This window comes from Phyllopteryx taeniolatus, chromosome 6, assembly GCF_024500385.1.
Source record: "Phyllopteryx taeniolatus isolate TA_2022b chromosome 6, UOR_Ptae_1.2, whole genome shotgun sequence".
Taxonomy (NCBI): domain Eukaryota; kingdom Metazoa; phylum Chordata; class Actinopteri; order Syngnathiformes; family Syngnathidae; genus Phyllopteryx; species Phyllopteryx taeniolatus.
The window spans coordinates 9,927,109-9,953,024 of NC_084507.1; the positions used below are offsets into that span (position 1 = coordinate 9,927,109).

General features: G+C 42.0%; 1 protein-coding gene across 2 annotated transcripts in view; it reads left to right on the forward strand.

Moving 5' to 3' along the window:
- Positions 1–25,916, forward strand: part of LOC133479883 (RNA-binding motif, single-stranded-interacting protein 3-like) — a 157,268-nt gene that overhangs the window by 20,423 nt on the left and 110,929 nt on the right. Inside the window, exons 2-3 of one of the 2 annotated variants that reach the window (XM_061777402.1) lie at positions 16,414–16,542; positions 21,391–21,560. In XM_061777402.1, the coding sequence (XP_061633386.1) occupies positions 21,415–21,560 (146 nt within the window). In that variant the 5' untranslated portion in view covers positions 16,414–16,542; positions 21,391–21,414. The remainder of the gene's footprint in view (positions 1–16,413; positions 16,543–21,390; positions 21,561–25,916) is intronic. The other variant, XM_061777401.1, reaches the window with a different exon arrangement.

Consider the following 25,916-nt stretch of genomic DNA (forward strand, 5'->3'; position numbering starts at 1 on the left):
GCTGAACTATGTATATTATGTCAAGTAATATAAATAATCCCAGTTTACACCAAGTAATTAAGAACATGAATCAGAAATAAAACCGCAAATCCACAAAGACAGAAAGCAAGGCTTAATACAGTGAGGTGATGGGAGTATAGAACAAAGCTTTTGGTTTTTTCTTCAACATACTGTGGAGCTAATGTTTCTAGTTGAATACCATTGAGTTGTGGGGATTTAAATAAAAAAGTGCAGTGTTCTAATTCATTAAAGTTTCGGCAGGAACTTTGATATGTTTCAGTAAAGGTTTTGGCAATGGCTGAGGAGTTAGTGGTTATGCTTATGATGAAGTCTCCAGAAAATGTATCTATAGTATATGTGTATGTGATTTATCAACAAAGGCAAACCTAGATCTAGATTGCCATGACCTGCGGTATCAAGAGGGAAACAAAAACGAAAAATACTTTGCCAGTCCTATTACATTCCTGAACAGTGTTCAAACTAAGTGGACTATAGTCCACTACTTGTATAGTGCATGTCTATGTTCCCAAGAAAGAGACACACAGAGTTCTGGACACACCCGTGTGGGGACAAGAGGAAGTTCCTAATCATGATATCAAAGGAAGTCAAAATGCTCTGTTAAGATGGGTGTTAGGTAACAAGAAACATGTTAGTCGGCTTCCACGCTGTGCATATTTTGTTCGTCATGCTGTTGTAAATATAAAAATGATGAAACACTGTCTAGTAAAGCTGCTATTTTATGGGCAGGTTATCATTTTGTCAAATCAAGAAGAAGCGGTTACAGTCGTCTGTGGATTTACCACACACCAGTGGCGGGTGGTGCATTTCGGATATGGATCTTCGCTCAGCAGCCAAATACCCACCGACCCCCCCACTGACGCTCAGCACCAAAGACCACCGTTGACGAATGTACTTGAATGGGGTAAACAATCTAAAATTGTGGCTGATGGCCACATTGACTGATGACCAAGTTCAAGTCAAACCCTGTTTATCTTCCATTACAACATACAACCCTGTTGCAAGCCTACCGGGCTAATTATTTATGATGTCATTGTTTAAAATGGAATAAAACGGTGGGAGTGCCTATTAGACTTGTGACGCTGCTGTTGGAATCCCTTTCAAAGGCAGTTAATTAGCTAAAACAAGCACACTTTCAGCTTGACATGGTCGCAGTTCCTACCGACCCATTTCTTGAAAAACAGGCTTACTCAAGTCAAATGTGCTATTTTAGCAGCCAAAAATGCTACTGTGGTTCTGACGCCAAATCTCTACACTAGTTCACAATCATTGTTTATCTAATAACCTGACAAAACCCTAAAAACTTTCAATAAAACACATTGTATTCACCAGAGATGCGTATTATTTATAGACAAACTCCATCCTCTTTTGATAGCTTAGCTAGGTCCCGAGCCAGTAGCCAATAGATCTTTTACCGGGTTGAAATATGCCAGCATACTATAAGCAAGATGTGCACAGCAGAAACATCGATTGTCAATAAAACTAAACCCCAGTTGCATCAAGAAGTTCAAAAGTGTATTGCCGCATGTGGAGAAAGCAAATGATGTTCCCACCATATATTGATATTAAAAAAATAAATAAATAACTGAATTGAACTTTATTTTTCCCTTTAAAAGTATAATTTGTATTTAATAGTGAGATTATTTTTGTCATGGGTTTCTAATAATTGTTTTTATTTAATCTATTCAAATATAGAAAATGCTTTTTTTAAGGTAAGCAGTGGTTACGTCGCAATTTAAATATATATTTTTGTTCTTGGTTTTATTGAAATTGTTTTTCAGGATTTCCTAGTGTAATTTTTATTTTTTTTAATCAATTGTAGTACATATTTATTTTGAAAGTTACTTTATGTAACCCCTTGGGTGATATCAGAAACCCCAGATAGAAGAAAACGACTCCAATATAGTTGAACTCCTCCACTTGAGGCAGGATCTCATTCCCGACTCAGAGACGGCACTCCACCCTTTTCTGACTGAGTACCATGGTCTCAGATTTGAAAGCGCTGATTCTCATCCCAACCGCTTCACACTCGACTGCAAACCGGTCCATTGAGAGTTGAAGATCACGGCTTGATCAAGCCAACCGAATCCGGACCCCCTCAATGCCTCGGCATGGTCAGACGCCTTCTCCAAGTCGACAAAACATATGTAGACTGGTTCGGCGAACTCCCATGCTCCCTCAAGGACCCTGCTGAAACATTAAATTGTTTCATGCAAATCATGCAGATTTCAGTTTGCGCAAATGGTATCAGCATTATTACTCGACGAGTACAAGGGCATCTGCCACCATTGCAACTACAAATTGGTCTTTATAATATTTAATGCTATTTACTACCTACGCAATATCTCTCAGCAATTATTTTCTCAAGTAGTATAACATATATTATAGTGCAGGAAAGCACATTCAAAATTGCTCAGATTGCTCCAAAGAGAGATTTTAAAAAGGAAGAGGATATCAGATGAAAAATGTTTCCTAAAATTAAGGTTGATAAACAACCATTCAACAGATGCTATCTGAAATGTATATACAAAAAATGACATAACCCTAAATCTTTTAATCTCTCAATCAGTGTCAATGAGGTGCCAACCGCTTAAGTGCTCAGCTATTAATTTTACATCAGTGACCAATAAAGTTTGTTAATGGCTCCTCTTTAGTCTTTCCTAACTCTTTTTACCTGTCTCCATTCAATGGCTGTCTCTGTCACTCCTTCCCTCCCTCCCATTTTATTTTCTAGGAAGGGTAATCCCTCATGTAGTTAATGTGCCGTGACATTTCATGCTACAATAGGATTTGTGAGACGCAGTGTAGTCTCATGGTGCTGGGGTCTGCCTGATAACCTCGCTGTCTGACTGATTCTGGACAGCAGCAACTATTGAATTTTGTCTTTGTTTCACATTGACAATCTAATTCTAAAGATTGGTAAATCACAATAATCAAGGTTCATAGGTGGTGGTTATTGGTAAACAACAAAACGGCGGACTGTCAAGCGACAAGTGTGATTTCAAGAAAAGACGAATTATGAAATCTGATTCACTGATTTAATTTGGCACCAACTGTCGTGCTAAATTAATGATTTTAAGCAGTAGTAGTGGTTGAGGTGCAAGCCAATAAAATGATGGTGCTACATGTGTGGTGCATATTGGAATAATTCAGCATGCTATTGCCTCATGCAGGTGTGTGACATTAAATTTGAGAGAGTGGAGAAGAAAGTAAATGTTCTCGACTCCAAGAATACTGGTTCGTAATGCAAATAAGCAGTTAAATGGAAAATGTTAGTTAGTCAAATGTATTGTTTAAATTACACAATTAGCAATGAATCGCAAGGTTGCAATGTGAAATCGTTGTGGCAACTTGACGATGACGCAATTAAACTACAGTGTATTGTGAAGCGACAACTTGTCAGATTACCATTTGACTTACCATGAAAGGAAATATATTAATTTAATGGGCCTTATCAGTTTCCTTGAAGGAATTGTGGGGTATGAAAGAGATAAGATGTAGATAACGGCTGAGCAGCTGGAGGCAATAGTGCTTATCTCACAATTGGGCTGATGTGTGATGATGGAAAGTGGCGGTGGTTAATGTGCTCATAAGCCTTATACACAGAGAGGACTGCCATCAGCTGAACAGGGCTGAAAGAAGAAAATGTTGGCGCAAATAAGTCTGAAACACTTTGCTGTGACATTTATTGCATTTTTTTTTTTTTTTATCTGCTCTAAAAAGAAGCAACAGAAACATTTATGACAGTATGAGTTTAGGAGAGCAAATATGATTTTGATTATTATTTACATTTTCCTGATCTTATAAATTAATTACTTGGGGTGGGATGCTCACTATAATTTCCTGAGCTAATTTTGAGCAATTAAACTACAGTTTTTAAATAAAGAATGCATAGTTGTAGACGACCATATATCCAATAGATTTGTCATATGTGGACAAGACACACTGGTATGGTGTTATTTTCGGTTTTATTACATCTTTGTATGATGCTGATGATTTCTAGGTTTTCCAGGACTGGAACACATTGCTGCTTTTCGAGTAACAGCCCCAAAAAAATCATGCGAGTTTGAAAAACTTGACTCGTTGAGCTGACCCTGCTGGGAAAAGCCCTAAAGACAGCAACCATTGCGTGTTTTCCCAGCATTGCTGTACTTTGAAATGTTGAATTCCTTTAGCTGTTGTACCACAAACTTTAATGAATGAGCCTCTTGAGATGTATCTATCATTGGGCTTCATCTCCTTGGATCCTGCCGGGGAGAATGCAGCATGGGTAGACAGGCCGTCAATCGAACGAAATTTGATTGATTATAGTTAGTAATTCATAATAGTTTTGTTGTTATTTGGATTTTTAAAAATTCAATCATAGTCATGATTGTATTTGCAGTGATTTTTACAGTAACTTTTCTGTGGGATTTTCCTTTTTTTTTTTTTTTTTTTTTTCTTTGCGGTAAAAGGTCCTGAATGGATTTAACCACACTTATGTACTGTACATGCCTATTTAAAACACACACACACACACACACACACACACACACACACACACAAAAACGGACACCTTTAAACCAAGCCTAGAAATGTTTACGTCTTGAATGTCTCTCACTAAAAATATTTCTTTTGCAGACTCCTCTTTATCCACACTTCTGTTTGTATTCTCTGTTTCTCCACTTTTGTTTTTCTATTCATCTCTTCATGCCTATGTTCTTGGGAAACCTCTCAAGGGAGTGTTTTTTAAAATGCTTTAATATTCTCTCTTCCTCATTCTATAATTTATTTAAAAAAAAAAAAGTCTGGTTGTGTATTTTGAGTGTCCAGAAAGTTAAATTAAACTATACCATCAAATCACTTATTCAAACGTAAAGGACTTTCAGTAAAGTGTATTTGAGAACGATCTGATTCCTTTTCTCTGTAAACGCCATCGCCTTTCTCCACCTTGCAGCTGTTAACCAACATATTTATTTTCTAAAATGTGTTTTTTTTTTTTTTGTGGAATACGGTGGTATATTTGTGCCTCCAGGATAAAGTCAGGCTTGATTGCTGTTCTGAGCAGCTGCAATTCCCCTTTTCCCAGGGTACGCAATAGCAAAAGGGTGTTATTTGTTAATGGATACTTTTAACCTTTTCCAGGTAATTTGATCTGGCTCTTAAATCAATGCAAGTGTACACCATGTCTGGGTTATGATTGCAGAATATGTCGACAGCCGCTGTCATTTCAGACTTTGTTAATGCTGAAAGGTACATACAGGTTTTGGAGAAACATATGCTGCCATCTAACCAACATCGTTTTCATGGACGCCCCTGCTTATTTCAGCAAGACAATGCCAAACCACATTCGGCACGTTTTGCAACAGCGTGGCTTCGTAGTAAAAGAGTGCTGGTACTAGACTGGCCTGTCTGCTGTCCAGACCTGTCTCCCATTGAAAATGTGTGGCGCATTATGAAGCGTAAAATACGACAACGGAGACCCCACACTGTTGAACAGCTGAAGCTGTACATTAAGCAAGAATGGGAAAGAATTCCACCTACAAAGCTTCAACAATTAGTGTCCTCAGTTCCCAAACGTTTATTGAATGTTGTTAAAAGAAAAGGTGATGTAACACAGTGGTAAACATGACCCTGGCCCAGCTTTGTTTGGAATGTGTTGCAGCCATAAAATTCCAAATTAATGATTATTTGCTAAAAACAATCAAGTTTATCAGTTTGAACATCCAATATCTTGTCTTTGTAGTGTATTCAATTAAATTGAATTGATGAAGCAATTTAATTAGGGCAGGAAGAGACAAGAACCAACAGGGGCCAAGTGAAATAGGCGCAGTAATGAATGCTCTGTGACCTGTGGAGCAGTCAACGTAAAGATGAATTTAGACCTAATCAAATCGAATCTGGGCAGTTCAATCAGTTGAAATGTAGAATTTATGTATTGCCCATACATAATTACTTATATTACTGTATACCTCTATGGTCTATGCACTGCCACCTGTCTTGAAAGTTCTACATTTTTATCTTCACTGCTATGATAATGCTGGTGATAATGCTGCAGATGACAACACCTATCAGTAGGTTAGGGGTATAATAAAATCCATTAAACCATAGGTATCCCAGGTCAACGCCCACTACTAAAATCACAGATTAAACAGCCTGATAAAATCTGCTCTCTGCTTCCGCTATTGGTTACCTTCCAAATCTTGTCATTAATAAGACCAAAGCATCAATTTACTAAGTGTACAAGTCTCAATACTCTCCTGGATAGTGAAATACTATATGCTTGTATTATATTTGGTCAATTATTTATCAGATTGTTTCCCCAAATCAGTCCAGGGTGGTGCCAAATCCTTGAATGGTCTGATTTAAAAAAATAAAATAAATAAAAATAAATCATGTGGACTGTCACAGAGGTTGCTGCTGAAATATTTGTTTGTATCAAACATAAAAAATGGATGTGTTTGCCATGGATGAGGGGTGAAGGGGGGATGGTTAAAGCATCTGGACCCAAATGCAGTCAAGAGAAAAGGAGTGCGGACAAACGGACAGTGGCACATGGAGTACAAGGATGGTAGCCAATATATTATATATATCCTGTGAAGGAATGACCAGAAACCAGGGAACCAAATGCATATATATAATTACACAACAAGGCACAAGTGGACAAACTCGTGGAGGTAAGAAGCTAATTGATAAAGTATGTGGAGCAGGGCAGACACAGAAGGACCATAGCAGAACACCTGTAAAACTATGAAAAACAGTGACAAGAAAATGTCTCTCTGACACAAGTTAAGTCCAATTAGAAAACAGTCAAAATGTAGAAATCCTTCAAAATAATAGATGACATTTGTTTCCCGGTTAGTGTGTTGGTATTAAGTGGGGCTTTCTAATGTCACTCTGCGAAAGACACCTTTCCTTCAATCCAGATAGTTTATTTGGTATTCTGACTTGTTGGCAATGAAAAAATGTTCAAAAAAGTTCTCCCCGCCGCCTCTCATTTTGCCTGCGGTACGCTGGCATCGCTTTGTGTGCTGGTTTGCACATGCCTTTCAGACACATTATTTTTAATGACGCAAAATCAGCCAGCGCAATCCTTAGGTTTATATATATATATAAATATATATATATATAATTTACTGTATTTGTATATATTCCTCCCACACCGCACAAATTGAACCGCATGGCAATGAAGCGTGTTTGGCCGACACAAGCCTGGTAGCGCCCAGTTAGTAGATCAGCTTCCAGGTGCTTGTGCAATCTAGTTTGCACCTGTTTTTACGCTTACAAACATTCTGTAAATTAGGTCTAAACAAATGTGTTATTTCATTGATGTCAACAGTTACGTGTCCCTCGTTTCCTTTGCTTATACAAATATTGTATCAGTGTATCATTTATACACTGATGAGAAAACGCCTCCAAATGCATTCGACGATGGATGCCAAATCCTGTCTTTTAAATGTCTCATTATTGCTGCGTTAAATCAAACCCACCACAGAAAAATGTGAACACATGAACCATTCCTATCTTTTCTGCTTGTTGCCGTGGAGAAACATTATTCTTTATGCACACTTATTGTATAGTCTCCATTCTTTGACACTACGCTATATAAGCATTCTGTCTCAAACCGATGCCCTCTTATATTCAGATGATAATTAGGCTGTGTGAAAGGCCTGGCAGAGGATTGTTCTGCTTCATTCAAGAAAATACGTTAAAAAGTCATTCCCGGTATTAAAAAAAAAAAAGTGTTGCATTGGATTTTACAGCACTCTGCTGTCGAGGCTGTAGTTGTCTGTTGGCCCCCTGTTCATATGCTAATAAGGCAGGGCTTGATTGTTTCCTCATATTTTAATCTCCTGCACTGTGTTGGAGGAGAGGGGGGCAGCAGATAGTAGGAATGCAGGCATGATGAAGAGATGAGAGGAGAGCGAAAAAGATAATGTACCAGGAAAGGCACATGATAACAGAAGTTACAGGAAAGACAAAGAGAAGTTTAACTACAATAGAAAGTGTGATCGATCAGAACAATGAAAAGTTGAATGGAAGTAGGGACAAAAAGATAGTCGGATTGAAGCGCTGCTCGATAATGAGCTGTAGGTGTGAGGAATATATATGGTAATAGGAATATAGGAATATATATGGTAATAGGAATATATAATTCATTAGCATTAACAAAATAAAATCAAAGACAGCACTGCAGTATGGATCACTGCTTCCATTTCAACTTTGAGGAACATTGAAACATCCACATGCCATCCATTCCTATAAGGTCAGACGCTGCTCATCGTGCACACGTGAGGTTGTTATATTGATCAGGGGGCAATGAAAGAGGTATTCTGGAATAAAGTTATATATAATTTTCATAAATATACAAAATAAAAGGCATTTGCTCTTCATCAATTTACATGTTTTTCCCTCCTACATACCAGAGATCATTGTAATTATAAAGTAATGGATGGAGTAAATGGATTTTTTTGTTTTTGTATGTTTTTTTTAACCTCTGCCAAGTGAATCATTAACATTAAATGGAGCGATCTACCATTGCATGGATTAAATTGTTTTGCCATTACCTGCTCATTAGAGGTGGGCTTTTTTTGTTCTTGGTGGTCTTAAATATTGTCAGTCAGTCATGACTCATTTCTCTGATTTATTGCTCAGGCTTGAAACATCTTTAATTTATGTTGGTCCACTTCATAGAGGAGAGCCCTAAAAATAACTAAGCTGCTGCGGCTGTGGTGTGGGTTAATTTCATTAGATGGCCCAATGGTGTAATTTCTGCCAATATGGCTCTTCTCACTTATTGGTTTGTCAAATGCCAATTGTAAACCCATTAGTATCCTGTATCAGTTGTCCCAAGACCAGCTTTCAATTGGTTATTGACACCTGGACATGTTTAACTGCTTTGCCATCCATGTTGCCCATTTATGCTTTTTTAATTCCTCCCAAAAATTGTGTCTGATGACCTGCATCACCTAAATATGCCACAATGAGTTAATTGTGTACATTCCTCGGAGATGTGATGTGTCTTTTCATAGTTTGTGATGTAAACCAAAGTTAAGCCTGTGGGTTAAATTTAGCAGTCTATGCCATCTCCAAATGGGGAACGTGCAGTATATCAGGACCCACGCTCCTTAAAACCTTCCCCTGCTGTGTTTACACACCAAGAGTGTACGGGAGGATCTCTTTTGGACCTCAAAATAGCCTGCATTCTTTCCTCTGTGTTTCAGGAAGCATCAGGGGAGGCCGGAACAGACTTCTCACAAATGTCGCCCTCTCTCTTCCCCGATAGGTCGCATCCTCTTCCCCTTGATCCTTTTCGTTCAGCTTCCTCTATTCACCAACGTTCTGTGTTTCTTTTCCCCTTACCTTTCACCCAAAGTTCACCTCTCTCTGGGACATTATCATTTCCTTTCCTTCACCCCTCATCTCACAGAATTTCCATGCTGTCCCTTTCGTGAAACTTTCAGCCTTCCTCTGCTGCAGGATTCCTGCTGTAGGCTGTTTGAACCATGCAAAAAATGCAGTGTAAAACATGCCCATTCCAACATTTTCAAAGTGCATGAAAAGTGCATGTTATGCCTTAAGACGCCTTGATTAAATGTATCAAGGCAGCATTTAATAGACTCATTGTAATATAACCTCGCCAAACCGGCGGTCGTCAACCATTTTTTTTGTTGTGCCACAGACTGGTTTCGCGCAAAACAATGTTTTGAAAGACAGGCTTAGAAAAACAAATTAGATGATTAAAAATACGACTTAGCATTACACTGAAAGTACTGTAGTTGTAATTAGTTTTTCTTCAATGTATTGGTCTCACCTTGGGTTAAGAGGAGACAATGACAAACAAAGACTCTTAATTATGCCCAGTCTAGTGTATAATGAAGCTGTATTTTTCTTAGAAGTTGTAGGGCCATCATTTTTTTTTTTTTTAACTGTCCACCTGTATGTTGCTTGCCACCACCATATCACACACAAATATACATATATATCTATCCATCCATCCATCCATTTTCTACCACTTATCCGAGGTCGGGTCGCGGGGGCAGTAGCTTTAGCAGGGATGCCCAGACTTCCCTCTCCCCAGCCACTTCATCCAGCGCTTCCGGGGGATCCCGAGGCATTACCAGGCCAGCCGAAGGATGTAGTCTCTCCAGCGTGTCCCGGGTCGTCCTCGGGGTCTCCTCCCGGTGGGACGTGCTCGAAACACCTCACCAGGGAGGCGTCCGGGAGGCATCCGAATCAGATGCCCCAGCCTCCTCATCTGGCTCTTCTCGATGTGGAGGAGCAGTGGCTCTACTCTGAGATCCTCCCGGATGACCGAGCTTCTCACCCTATCGCTAAAGGAGAGCCCGGACACCCTGTGGAGGAAACTCATTTCGGCTGCTTGTATCCGGGATCTTGGTCTTTGAGTCACGACCCACAGCTCGTGACCATAGGTGAGGGTAGGAACGTAGATCGACCGGTAAATCGAGAGCTTCGCCTTCCGGCTTAGCTTATTCTTTACCACAACGGATCGATACAAAGTCCGCATCACTGCAGATGCTGCACCAATCCGCCTGTCGATCTCCCGTTCCATTCTTCCCTCACTCGTGAACAAGACCCCAAGATACTTGAACTCCTCCACTTGGGGCAGGATCTCATCCCCGACCTGCAGAGGGCACGCCACCCTTTTCTGACTGAGGACCATGGTCTCAGATTTGGAGGTGCTGATTCTCATCCCAGCCGCTTCACACTCAGCTGCGAACTGCTCCAGTGAGAGTTGGAGGTCATGGCTTGATGAAGCCAACAGAACCACATCATCTGCAAAAAGCAGAGATGCAATACTGAGGCCACCAAACCGGACCCCCTCTACGCCTCGGCTGTGCCTAGAAATTCTGTCCATAAAAGTTATGAACAGAATCGGTGACAAAGGGCAGCCTCTGCGGAGTCCAACCCTCACCGGAAACGAGTCCGACTTACTGCCGGATATGCGGACCAAACTCTGACTCCGGTCTACAGGGACCGAACAGCCCGTATCAGGGGGTTCGGTACCCCATACTCCCAAAGCACCCCCCACAGGACACCCCGAGGGACACGGTCGAACACCTTCTCCAAGTCCACAAAACAGACTGGTTGGGCGAACTCGCATGCACCCTCTGCTAAGAGTGTAGAGCTGGTCCACTGTTCCACGGCCAGAACGAACACCACAATGCTCCTCCTGAATATGAGATTCAACTTCCCGACGGACCCTCCTCTCCAGCACCCCTGAATAAACCTTACCAGGGAGGCTGAGGAGTGTGATCCCCCTGTAGTTGGAACACACCCTCCGTTCCCCCTTCTTAAAAAGGGGGACCACCACCCCAGTCTGCCAATCCAGAGGCACTGTCCCCGATGTTTACACGATTTTGCAGAGGTGTGTTAACCAGGGCAGCCCGACAACATCCAGAGCCTTGAGGAACTCCAGGCAAATCTCATCCACCCCTGGGGCCCTGCCACCGAGAAGCTTTTTAACCACCTCGGTGACCTCAACTCCAGAGATAGGAGAGCCCACCTCAGAGAACCCAGACTCTGCTCCCTCATGGGAAGGCGTGTCGGTGGAATTGAGGAGGTCTTCGAAGTATTCTCCCCACCGGCTCACAATGTCCCATGTCGAGGTCAGCAGGGCCCCATCCCCACCATACACAGTGTTGATGGTGCACTGCTTCCCCCTCCTGAGACGCCGAATAGTGGACCAGAATTTCCTCGACGCCATCCGGAAGTCTTTCTCCATGGCCTCATCGAACTTTTGTTCGATGAGTTTTTGCTTCAGCGACCACCAAAGCTGCATTCCGCTTGGCCAGCCGGTACCCATCAGCTTCCTCAGGAGTACCACAGGCCAAAAAGGCCCGATAGGACTCCTTCTTCAACTTGACGGCATCCCTCACTGTCGGTGTCCACCAACGGGTTAGGGGATTGCCGCCACGACAGGCACCAACCACCTTACTGCCACAGCTCCGGTAGGCCGCCTCAGCAATGGAGGCGCGGAACATGGTCCACTCGGACTCGATGTCCCCCGCCTCTCCCGGAACATCAGCAAAGTTCTGTCAGAGGTGGGAGTTGAAACTCCTTCTGAAAGGGGATTCCGCCAGACGTTCCCAGCAGACCCTCACATTACGTTTGGGCCTGCCACATCTTCCCCCACCATCGGAGCCAACTCACCACCAGGTGGTGATCAGTTGACAGTTCCGCCCCTCTCTTCACCCGAGTGTCCAAGACATGCGGCCGCAAGTCCGATGACACGACTACAAAGTCGATCATCGAACTGCGACCTCGGGTGTCCTGGTGCCAAGTGCACGTGTGGACACCCTTATGCTTGAGCATGGTGTTCGTTATGGACAAAGCGTGATGAAAACAGAAGTCGGATAACAGAACACCGCTCAGGTTCTGATCGGGGGGGGGGGGGGGCGTTCCTCCCAATCACGCCCTTCCAGGTCTCACTGTCATTGCCCACGTGAGCATTGAAGTCCCCAGGCAGAACGATGGAGTCCCCAGCGGGAGCGCTCTCCAGCACTCCCTCCAAGGACTCCAAAAAGGGTGGGTACTCTGAACTGCTGTTTGGTGCATAGGCACAAACAACAGTCAGGACTCGTCCGTCCCCCCCACCCGAAGGTGGAGGGAGGCTACCCTCTCGTCCATCGGTGTGAACCCCAACGTACAGGTGCCGAGCCGGGGAGCAATAAGTATACCCACACCTGCTCGGCGCCTCTCACCGTGGGCAACTCCAGAGTGGAAGAGAGTCCAACCCCTCTCGAGAGGACTGGTACCAGAGCCCAAGCTGTGCGTGGAGGCGAGTCCGACTATATCTAGTCGGAACTTCTCGACCTCACACACCAGCTCGGGCTCCTTCCCTGCCAGAGAGGTGACATTCCACGTCCCTAGAGCCAGCTTCTGTAGCCGGGGATTGGATTGCCAAGGTCCCCGCCTCCGGCCACCGCCCAGCTCGCACTGCATCCGACCCCTATGGCCCCTCCCACAGGTGGTGAGCCCATGGGAAGGGGGACCCACGTTACCCTTTCGGGCTGTGTCCACCAGGTGCTCTCCTTCGAGCCCCACCTCCAGGGCTGGTTCCAGAGGGGGGCCCCGGTGACACGCGTCCGGGCAAGGGAATCCTGAGTCCATATTTTGTCTTCGTCATAAGGGGTCTTTGAGCCGTGCTTTGTCTGGTCCCTCACCTAGGACCTGTTTGCCATGGGTGACCCTACCAGAGGCGTGAAGCCCCAGACAACTTAGCTCCTAGGATCATTGTGACACACAAACCCCTCCACCACGATAAGGTGACGGCTCAAGGAGGGCATATCTATCTATCTATCTATCTATCTATCTATCTATCTATCTATCTATCTATCTATCTATCTATCTATCTATCTATCTATCTATCTATCTATCTATCTATCTATCTATCTATCTATCTATCTATCTATCTATCTATCTATCTATCTATCTATCTATCCATCATATATTACTGTGCACTTCTATCCCCATCTATCCAATGTTTACATTTGTATCCAGTAGCTCCAAAATGGTATGATTGCTGCAGCAATAATCATGGGTCTGCGTTTGCTGGGACAGAGGCTAGTCAGCCAATCAGACTATTTCTTTTGACACACACACACATGGTCACGTGGGTTATGCGTCCAATCGGGTGTGTGTACACTCAAATGAGGAAGTGAAGCGCTCTAGCAAGATGGTTGCACATGGCTTCGTATAGACGGCAGACAACTATACTAACCACAACGGCTCATTAACATTATCATTAGGTCTGAGGTGTGTTAAGAGAGGATTTGTCCCGATTGAAAGGTGCGAAACGTGTGGGGGCCGCCAATCTTAAAAATTTTATGCGTTTAAAATTTACGGCCAAAACCAGTAATGTGTCTGGGGGAAGCCGACTTTGCTTGAGTCATGACCCCATGAATTGTGACGTAACGTAAATGGAATGTAGCCAATCAAGAAGCGACCTAACTGATGAACAAAAAAGTGGCCTTAAATAAAAATAAACATATCTTACTCAATGTCATCTTTGGTTCCCCAGACAACAATAATTATTTTCCAAAGCAAGGCTTTTTTACTGACAAAATTGTCATTCTAAAACATTCCCGCCTCCATTCTCTTTGGCAACAGTTGGCAAAAATTAGCGCATTCCCGGAAGTGTCTGCCCGTCTTTGTTTTTGTGAGATCACGTGAGATTTAGAGATTGGCAGCGAAACAGAATCTTTGTGTGTGGTGTTACGTGTTGAGGTTATCGGAGCAAACCACACACAATAAGACCAAAACGATTAAATGGCTGTTTTTTTTTGTTTGTTTTTTTTTCTTTAATCCTAATGTCTGGGGTCTTTCACAGTTAAAAAAAATCTTTTAAGATTTTAAAACTCCCTACATGTGTACCAGGCCTAAGTCAGCTAAGTCCCCATCCCACCCATTGACTATACATAGAATATGCAGTACAGTATTAAAACTATATGGATGGGTAGCTGTTTATACTTGCCGTCTACAACACAAGTACAAGTTTGAAATCCAGTACGAGTAGTGTCAAAGATTATGCTATTATTATTATTATTATTATGTTGACACGTGGCATCCCCCCCCTACACATTAAGGGCCTTCACTGTGTAATCATATACTGTATATGCTCAGTAGGTAGTCAAACTGTACATTCCTGACACTGCAGAAATCTTTTGCTGTTGAGCTGCTGTTCAGTTTCACCCAAGCATGAAATCTTTAAAAACCTTGATGACGCTTTGTTTGCTTTGTGTGACAGTTTTTGTCGCCGCCTCTGAGTCTTTTTTCCCACTGTGAGAGCTGCTCCACTGTAGTAAGAAGTGTCAATAATACCAGCTGAGAAGCAGCCTTCACTCTGCACGCTCCTACTGCAGAATTATCCTTCAAGAGAAAAGACAGTGATAAAGAGAGGAGGCCAAGAGCGAGGGAGGAGGAAATACAGAGGTTATGGAGAAAATGGAAGGACAGAGGTAAAAACAGCAAAGGAATTATGAGCAACAAAATAGTAGTGGAATTTGACATTGAGTGAAGGCGGGAGAAGAGTGTAGAAAGAGAGTGAATCAACATTTCAAAGGATTTCCCTATCACAGTTTCTGACACATTCGCAGCTCACTATCGGCCAGACTCTGACAGCTGAACAAATTGGCTGAAAGCGGTTCCTCGGCCATGGCTTTGATATGGTGTCGGGAGCAAAAGAGAGAAACGTGGTGGTATTTGTATACCTCCGCCTGGTGGTCTTTTCTTCCTCTCTTGAATGTTGGGTATCATGAGATAGATGATCCATAATTTTGGTGCTTGAGTTTGTTTTTCCCTTTGGTGGTGGTAATTTGGTCAACATTGGTAAAAAAAATATCGTGAAAAAACATAACCAGGGAGGAAACAGAGTTTAAAACCCCTTCAATTGATTCAGTGAAAGTGAACTATAAGTGCCCTAAAATAACTGACTTCATTGCTAAAAGACTCATACTGAAGGGGCCGTCAGGGGGCAGGCAGCCACTTGAGGAAATGATAGGTTACCTTGTGGCTGTGATGCTGTGTAGTAGTCAATAATGATGTCATTTATGAAGACTGGACTTTGTTGCACCAGCTTCAGGCTACATGCAGCCTACCCGTCGGGATTAATTGAGCCTTTATGGTTCAATTTGTTGTTATTATTGTAATCCTCATAACAAATATTTTTTTTTACGAAAAGCGTTACTGACAAATTTTCGGAAATTTTGTTTACTGTTACTTCATCTCTGTAACACAAAATGCATTTTAACTTTAAAGCAAACAGAAGTTTGTATTGAACTTCTTTTAGGAAGTGTCCAGCTGTGTCCAAGATTCCCTTATGCTGTCTGCAGGCTCCGGTGTCACCTTCCTAAGAAGCTTAAGTGTACCATCCATGACCACTTGCTGGCTTATCAGTCACTGTTGATGCATCATTGGACAATATGTCAGTCATTATTCAGGGATTCAAGAAGTTTAATTGTCATACCAACATATATTTACATATGATATGGCACGAAATCTGGTACCTAAGGTCCCAGATCAGCCAAATAAGTCTCAAGACTTGTGAATATAAATAGAATAAGAAAATAAAATGAAATAAAACAAGATAAAACTGATAAACACATTTATTTGCAGTTGTGAATGTAAATAGCAAAACTACTTATTGCTCATAACGTCACTGAATGTGTGTACATGTAAATTATTTGGAGCTGCAAGGTCATAGTTATTTTTTTATTAAATTTTTTTAAAGGAACAAACATTAAATGGAAAGTAGGGAAGGTTATTAATTATATTTTGGATCATTCATCCCATTCAGTAACTATAGAAATACACTTGAAATGCTGCCTTTTAAACTGTATACTGGAGTGTTATTTTTCATTTGTTGTCTCCTGCTGCCACTATGATCTCTTCCAGGGAACCAACCCATAGGAACACACCATGAAATGACATTAATGTCACTGCGTCTGTAAAGTTAGAGCCACTATCATCAGGACCAAACACAAAGGATGGAGGACAAATGGAGGAAGAAAATTATATTGCTTGGTGTGTAATTAAGTGTGCTATGCTAATGTTAACTGGCTAAAGCTAACACTACATACGTAAAGTAAACTTGTTCTATTCGGAACACTAGCATCCCATGATAGTTCCTTTTCCCCAGCCATGACTGTGGTTCATGACTCTTCCTCCTTACAATTATTTTCTTTTCAATGCGCATAAATTAAATCATACATTTCTGCTCACGGGCCATGACAACAAACTGAGGTGGACACACACGAGAGGCTGTTGGAGGACATAATTCAGGATTAGCTCTCACACTTACTATTCAAATGCAGGGTTTGTGCTGCCTGTTCACCACCTCACCAATGGCTAATTGAAACAGGATGCGGCGAAGAGAATATTGCTCATGTTCGCCACGCTGACGAATCAAAATTGCCTGTGTCAAAACTCAAAAACCCTTCCTGATAAAAGCCAAAGTGAGTACCCTCATTCTGCCGTGTTCTGTGTTAATGGTTTTAATTTTTCCCTCGCTTTCTAAAATGCTTCAATCCACCATTCAGCCGCTGCAGGCTAAACAATCAGGCTCACAGGATTTCCCAGATGCGGGGAACAGCGCATTAGGGAAGACAAGACCCGATGCCGCTTGGCACCAAATTGAAGCCTGCATTTTACTGTGACGTACGTTTGAAGTGTTGATGGTCAATGTGTCCTGCAATTTACATTAGTTCTTGCAGCTAGCGAGCTGCCTTCTTCATCAATGCATTATCTGCTAATGCCACTTTGGTTGTCACGCCGAGCGGTCGCGCTGGTTTAAACTAGGGTGTAACTAGCTAGTCATTTTGGGGCCCAAGGCAAACATAGTCACGGCCTCACCTCCCACCCCACCCCCTCAACCCACCACCACCACCTTATGTAATTTAGACCACTTTGTCCTGCTTTTGAAATCGGTTACACTTATCTGACAGGTAAAGTTATCCTACTCATATTTACTACCAAAGATTTAGAATACTAACTTCAACTAAACTGCGATTGGCTGGCAACCAGTTCAGGATGTACCCCGCCTCCTGCCCGATAATAGCTGGCATAGGCTCCAGCACGCCCGTGACCCTAGTGAGGAGAAGCGGCTCAGAAAATGGATGGATGGATGGATGGACTTCAACTAAAAAGTTTCATCCATCCATCCATTTTCTTTACTGCTTATCCTCACGCGGGTCGCGGGCTGCTGGAGCCAATCCCAGCTATCTGCGGGAGGGAGGCGGAGTACACCCTGAATCGTTTCAATTTGAGAATATTCTACATAAAGTCTATAAGATCCTTCTTGAGAATTATCAAATAACAAGTGAATCATCTCAACACTTTGAGTTTAATTGATAAGAACCAGAGGTGGGTAGAGTAGCCAAATATTGTACTGAAGTAAGAATACTGTTACTTTAGAATAATATGACTCAAGTAAAAAGTAGCCCTCCAAATAATTATTTGAGTAAGAGTAAGTAAAAACGACTAAGTACTGAGTAACTGTTGAGTAGCTTAAATCAGAGCTTGACCGTCAAATAAAATAAAAACATTAATTTATATATATATATATATATATATATATAAATAAAATATGGCGGCACAGTGGCCAACTGGTTAGCACATCTGCCTCGCGGTTCTGAGGGCCGATGGGTTCAAATCCCGGCCTGGCCTGTGTGGAGTTCGCATGTTCTCCCCATGCCTGCGTGGGTTTTCTCCCGGTACTCCGGTTTCCTCCCACATCCCAAAAACATGCATAGTAGGTTAATTGAAGATTCTAAATTGCCCTGAGATGTGAATGTGAGTGCGAATGGTTGTTTGTTTATATGTGCCCTGCGATTGGCTGGCGACCAGTTCAGGGTGTACCCCGCCTCTCGCCCGAAGATAGCTGGGATAGGCTCCAACAGACCGCGACCCTAGTGAGGATAAGCGGAACGGAAGATGAATGAATGAATGAATAAATAAAATATAAATGTGCAATTTCAGATATTGGTGAACAATATCGCTTAATCTAAAACATCCATCCATCCATTTTCTGTTCCGCTTATCCTCATTTGGGTCGCAGGCGTTCTGGAGCCTGGTAACGGAGTAAAATTCTGCTTCTTCTTAATATAAATACTCAAGTAAAAGTAAAACGTATGATGCATTCAAACTACTTTGATAAATACAATTTATCCAACATGTTGCTTGAGTAAATCTAACGGAGTAAATGTAGCTCGTTATTACACACCGCTGATAAGAACATTAATTAACATTTAACACAGTTTACCATTTGAACCACTTATATACGCACATCTTGGTGATGAAGAGCATCACTCGTGTCACTCTCCACTTTATTTATTTATACAGTGTATACTGACAGTGACAGCAGTGCTACTGCCACTGACAAGTGCATCATTATACAATATAAAAAATTTTACAAGGCATGAAATGAAATCAGGAAGTCAATATACTACTGTGATGGAAGGTTTCTTTTTTTACAGTTCAATAGTCAAATAAAGATTTGTTCTTCATATCAATTCATCTTAACATTTAGGCCTGGCCTACATGAAAGAGTTATGTATTTGTTGACCCTATTGAATGTTGTGTTGGTCAAACTATAGAATTTTTTTTCCTTATGTTTAGTGAATAATGCTGAAGATAACAAACTTCCTCCTGAAAATCACAATCGCAATATTTCTTTAAAAAACAAAACATAAAAAAAACCTTGCATTTAAGAGTATTTTCCCAAGTCGTTCAGCCCTACTCCTGATTGATGACTAGCTAGTTTTAATTGGGCCCACATTGTTAAAGCTTATGGGCTTTGTTCCCAGTGACGAGGACTAGCTAAGTGTGGCTAAAGGTCTAACCACATAGGCACACGTGATGTTGTGACTAACAATGCACATATGTGGCTAGGAGAATTTTATACTTTTTAACCAGCTTGGCCGAGAGGTTTCATGACCCAGTGCCAACCCTGAAATGCTCTCATATACAATACTGAGATGTTTTTGCTCATAAAAACAAATGCTGTCATAAACACCAGTGAAATACTATCTTATGCACAACAGGATGGTAGACACATGGTTCTGGGCCTGCCGCTTTGTTAGTCTTTTGTTGTTTGAAGATGCGTCTCACATCCTGTTCGTGGATGGTTAACGCAGAATGACTATGAGAGCCTTTCAGTAGTGTGTATGAGCGCATTTGAATAGTAAGTGTGAGAGCTAAACCTGAATTATGTCCCTAACGGCCCCTCATACACCCTTGTGCTGCAATGGCGCTAATCATTCGCACAGTGTGAACATGATCTACCCGTTTTACACCGTTTAGTGGGGCTTGCATTAATTTTCTTAAACTGCAAAAACATTGCACAGCATAGAACCGACATTATAAACAATAAATACAACCATACACACATATTCACATATTATCAGCCTGACTGATTCTCTCGCTTTTCATTGTGGTATGTTGTGGAACTGGCTGGTGTTCATTTCAACAGCTGCATCTTCTTGATTTTGTTCCATCCAGTTCCCATTAGTGAAACTGGTGTTAAAACCAGACGTCTTTCAGAGCCAATGTGGCTGTTCGACTCCAAACATCAAGACAGCAGAGAGAATGTTGTGATTGCGGTTGCTGTGTGAGCCATCAAGCTTGTTTACTTCCTCCTACTTGTCTGCCAGAGACAGCTGGCAGGAAGAGGTGGGCGTGCACTCTGAACCCATAAGCTCCAAACATTCATTAATCCTTGCACTGCCAGAAATGGCCAACCTATCAAGTCTTGTGGTCAGTATTGGGATATTGAAGCGGTAGAAAACAAACAAGACAGCATGACCCTATTTGTGCATTGACAATGGAATGAATGAAAAGATAAAATAAGTAAATATGAACCATCCATCCATTTTCTGTCCAGTTCAAGAATTTCCCACATTTCCAACATAAATTTTAGGATAAATATTAATATTTTCTTTGCTCTCAGCCCTCCCTTCAAGTTTGAAATAAAGTTGACTTTTACCTTGCTGAATTAAAAAAAAAAAAATTCATTTTACTTTTGAAATTTGAAATAATTACACAATCATTGCATGGACAATTAATAAATTTGTCTGACTAAGATATGAGTATATAGTATTCTATTCTGTATTTTAACAATAGATAGGCAATTTCCAAAACTGGTTACCGTATTCCTCTTTCTTGTCAACCATATGGCTTTCATAAGTGGCCACACAGACTGAAGACTTGCATTTTCCGGGTTCTCACTTGCTTGTCAGGCTGACCTTTGAGACTACGGAGATGAGAGGGAATAAACTGTGTTCTGTTGCTGTTTCTCTAAACCTTAACCCTATATTAAAACCCCCTCTCTCACATTTGGCCACCCCGATGGAAATAAATGCGGTTACACGCTTCTCTAGGTTCATTCTCTAGGTTCCTGGTTCAAATCCATCCTCGCCTGTGTGGTGTTTGGATGTGCTCCGGGTATTCCGGTTTCCTCTCACATCTCCAAAACATGTATGATAGGTTGATTGAAGACTCCAAAATTCCCATAGTTGTGAATGTGAGTTTGAATGGTTGTTTGTTTATGTGACCTGCAATTGGCTGGCGACCAGTTCAGGGTGTACCCTGCCTCTCGGCCAGAGTCAGCTGGGATAGGCTCCAGCGCGCCCGTGACCCCAGTGAAGATAAACGATTGGAAAATGGATGGATGGATGGATGGATGGATGGATGGATGGTTACAGGGGAAGGTTTTTCTTCTTTTTTTGACTGTCACGAAAATTGTCTTGCTTGTAGATATCCACCAATAATTTATGACTGATATAGTATACACGTTTACAAGTGTGGCTTTTTTTCCTTTATGTTTTGTATTATAATGTGACCAGAATGTCATTTTTGTTGTTATTTTTATAACAGTCTTATGCTCCTCCACCTCCACCTATGGCACCGCCCAGCCCCAGCACCACAGGAGGAGGAGGTGGAGGTCAGGGAGGAGGGATGGTGGAGCAGCTAAGCAAGACCAACCTGTACATCAGAGGCCTGCCACCAGCTACCACTGACCAAGATCTCATCAAACTCTGCCAGCCGTGAGTTCTATTGTAGTCTGACATCAATGTATCTTTAAATGTGACTTCAACACCATCCTTCCACAGAGCTCATCCCTTAGTTCAACTCAGCTAGTTGCAATTAGTTTTGTATGACTTCAATGGGAGCTTGTAATGATTATCAACAGTTTGCAATTGACCTCCGCGTTCCATCTCTGCTTCCTGAGAGGAAATAACACAACCCAGCTCGACCGAACCCATCCGTTCCCCTCTGCGCTGGTTCCTCCACACAGAAACGCAAACATGACAGGAGCAGGCAATAGTTTCTTAACAGCTGTAAAATTAGGCTGAATGGGAATGCAACTGTGTCTTATTTAAAATTAGTTATAGCAACAATACAGTATGATGAACAGGTTGGACATACCTGTATTATGACATTACCAATGGACCTAATATGTTGGAATGACACTGCTAAGACAGTGGTATGTATTTAAGCAATGCATATGTTAAATCAGATCGAGAAATGCCATAACGTCCATTGATTTTCTACCGTTTATCCTGTTCAGGGTCACAAAAACCAACCCAAAACCTCTTGATTGTGAGGCAGGCATGGTAGCCTTGCCATCCACTGTGCCACCGAGCCATTTTTATCACTTTTTTTATGTGAATGTTCATAATAATGGCAGTATGCAATGACACTGTGCATGAGTCGTTCTATCTTGACAGATATTGCTTGGAGAGTTTTGAGCCTACAGTGCTTTTCCATTGTTATACACATAGTGCAACGTAAATATTTTCTCAATTACTCCCCATCTAATGTTATGAAGACTTGGTTGACTGGCAACCAAGACAGGATGTTGTCTGCCTCCTGCCCAAAGTGAAATGGGATAGGCTCGAGCTCATCCGCGACATTGAACAGGATAAACGATAGAAAATGAATGAATAAGCAAATCAAAACAGGGCACTGTGACTCATTTTAGACATTTTCGATGTGAAGCTGAAAAATAACTACTAACATCAAACTTATAAATACAGTATGACACTTTTAATAATTGCTTTGCAATTGTAAATATTAAATGTGCTCTACCTATGTCTATAACCCAATTGTATGATGTAATTGGTGAGGTTTCAGTTTTGTTTAATCCTCTTTATACACTTCAACAAAAAGTTTAAACTGCCTCCTTGGAAATGTTACTATATTATGAGATTACAATAAAATTCCATAAAGATCAGAAGAGTACCACACACACACACACACACACACACACACGCGCACACAGACACACAGCATATTTTGCCCTTCTGCAGCGCAAGACTGCAATATTTCAGCTGAGCCCTGGAGGCGTTTTGGAGAAACAGGGTGAGAAATGGGGGCCAATAAAAGTTTTATTAGAGCCCCAGTCACTGTGCCAAGTGGCCAGTAACATTTCGGAAAGGTCACTGTGGGAGGTGCCCTATGTGTGCTTTTGGGTCGCCCCCTCACACTTGGCTTTCCAAGTCTTTCCGGCTTTTGAAGATATACAATGAGTGGCTATTTCCTGTCACTCAAGGCCATGACGTGCACCACTGAACGTATACATGTGCACACCATAAACACAGTCAACAAACACAGACCCAGACCAAAAAAAGCTCTAACACAGACAGTTTTATACTGACAGGCTTTCCATTCATGCACATAGTTTTAATAAATAACATGACAGTCTCTTGTTGCCACACAAACAGACATGCATTCTACCTTTTCCTTTTTCTTTTCTTTTTTTTTACCCATTGAGCTGCCTGTGAACCCAACAATACCACTGTCTGCCTTCACATTATGCCATCATTCTCGCCACCTCTTTCTATGACACTATCTGCCCCCTCTCAATAGTACCCCCCTCTCTCTTTTCAGTCTTTGTGCCAGTTCTAAGAGTGTCACTGAAAAGTGCTGTTGTCAGCTGACATTTCCAATCACCCCCTCAGTCGCCCAAACTGTGGACACACTTTTAATGTCTGGGGACAGAGAAGAATGTGAGCAGAATATAAAGCTCACAGCAAGAGCAATAGTATCAGTCTATCTTCATGAATGTGTTACAAAGAATTATAAGGCACACTATTCACATTATAAGCGTACAGACCGATAAATAGCTGTATTGTATACTTATTTATTTAATGCAGTTGTAATTGTATGGGAAAAATGGTATATACATAGCTGTTTTAATATTTACGGCTAAAATTTACAGTATAGTCCCTTAAATCACTCCATAAAAATGAAAATAAGGATAACAAAAGAAAACAATATCAGGTAATTCTTTCTCGTGAATATAATGCTTTTATTCATATTCATCATACACATTTAATCCAAATAGTTTGTTTTGCTCCCTTTATGTGAACTTGTCATGGCGTTTGATCAATCAACATTGGATAAGCATAAGCACAATGTTTCACTTACACGTAACCTTCTTCTAGTTGTGTATTCACATTAGTTTTTATCTAACTTTTTTTATGCAATGTGTTTTGTTTTGAATCAAATTCCTCTTTACCACATGTGTTAGGTATGGATCAAATCCACTTGGCGTGACCCTAAATGCATAGTTAACCATTTGTCTTAACAGAACTGGCAGCGATCAGCAACATTTGTTGGTTTATTTTTACAGACCTAACCTGTAAACACATTTTGCAGATTTTGGATCTGAATGAGACCAATATTTTGGGAAGGGTTTTCCAAAAGCCTGAAATTAGCCTCCCCACCTTGAGCCGTCACCTTATCGTGGTGGAGGGCTTTGTGTGTCCCAATGATCCTAGGAGGTAAGTTGTCTGGGGCTTTATGCCCCTGGTAAGGTCACCCATGGAAAACAGGTCCTAGGTGAGGGACCAGACAAAGCAAGGCTCAAAGACCCCTTATGATGACGACAAAAAATGGACTCAGTTTTCCCTTGCCGGACGCGGGTCATCGGGGCCCCCCTCTGGAGCCAGGCCTGGAGGTGGGGCTCGAAGGCGAGCGCCTGGTGGCCGGGCAAGGGTAACGTGGGTCCCCCTTCCCATGGGCTCACCACCTGTGGGAGGGGCCATAGCGTATCGTAGTATGCGTACGACATCAGAATGTAAAGATCTGATCTGTAAACTCTCAGACATCGGTGCGTGTTGGACTTAATTTACTTGAAATGGACCACACTACGAGGCGGCACGGTGGACCGACTGGTTAGAGCGTCAGCCTCACAGTTCTGAGAATCCGGCTTCAATCCCCGGCCCTGCCTGTGTGGAGTTTGCATGTTCTCTCCGTGCCTGCGTGGGTTTTCTCCGGGCACTCCGGTTTCCTCCCACATCCCAAAAACATGCATTAATTGGAGACTCTAAATTGCCCGTAGGTGTGACTGTGAGTGTGAATGGTTGTTTGTTTGTATGTGCCCTGCGATTGGCTGACAACCGGTTCAGGGATCACTCCGCCTCCTGCCAGATGACAGCTGGGATAGGCTCCAGCACGCCCGCGACCCTAGTGAGGAGAAGCGGCTCAGAAAATGGATGGATGCACCACACTACACATAAATAAAGAAATAAACCTTGCACAAAGGATGAAATCATTTTAGGGATTAGTTTAATTGATGGCGGGACGGTGGAGACTGGTTAGGACATCTGCCTCACAATTCTGAGCATTGGGGTTCAAATCCCAGCCCCGCACGTGTGGAGTTTGCATGTTCTCCCTGTGCCTGTGTGGGTTTTCTCTGGGTACTCCGGTTTCCTACCACATCCCAAAAACATGCGTAGTAGTTTGACTGAAGAGTCTAAATTGCCCGTAGGTGTGAATGAGAGTGTAAATGGTTGTTCGTTTATATGTGCCCTCTGATTGACTGGTGACCAGTTCAGGGTGTACCCCGCCTCTCGCCCGAAGATAGCTGGGATAGTCTCCAGCACGCCCGCAAGCCCAGTGAGGAGAAACGGTACAGAAAATGGATGTTTGGATGGATGGATGGATAGTTTAACTGGCACACAGAATAATGATCACAAGTTCATCTATAACACAACTAGCAACGTGTGGTCACGGAAGGCAGGTGATGCTGTCTGGCTCACCTGCATCATGAAGACTAAAATAATGATTAAATACAAGTTGTACAATTATTTTTGTTTTAGTTATCTGTTATGCATTTATGTTGATTTTCTTTTTGGATCCAATAACATCCATAGTTTAATTGTCAAAATTACTGAATTTCCGTATTCCCTGTTCAAATACATGGGTGAGAGGTGAGGTGCGGCAATGAGCAGCTGACCGTTAACTCAGATTGTGCAATCCTTCACTACCGGGTTGAGGAGGCTTGTATGGCAAGTGCCTTTTTCTGTCCTTCTTCACGTGTCCAATATTATTTTCGGACATATTCAATATGCACTTTAATTTACGATAGTCAGTCTAATATATTTAATATGTGT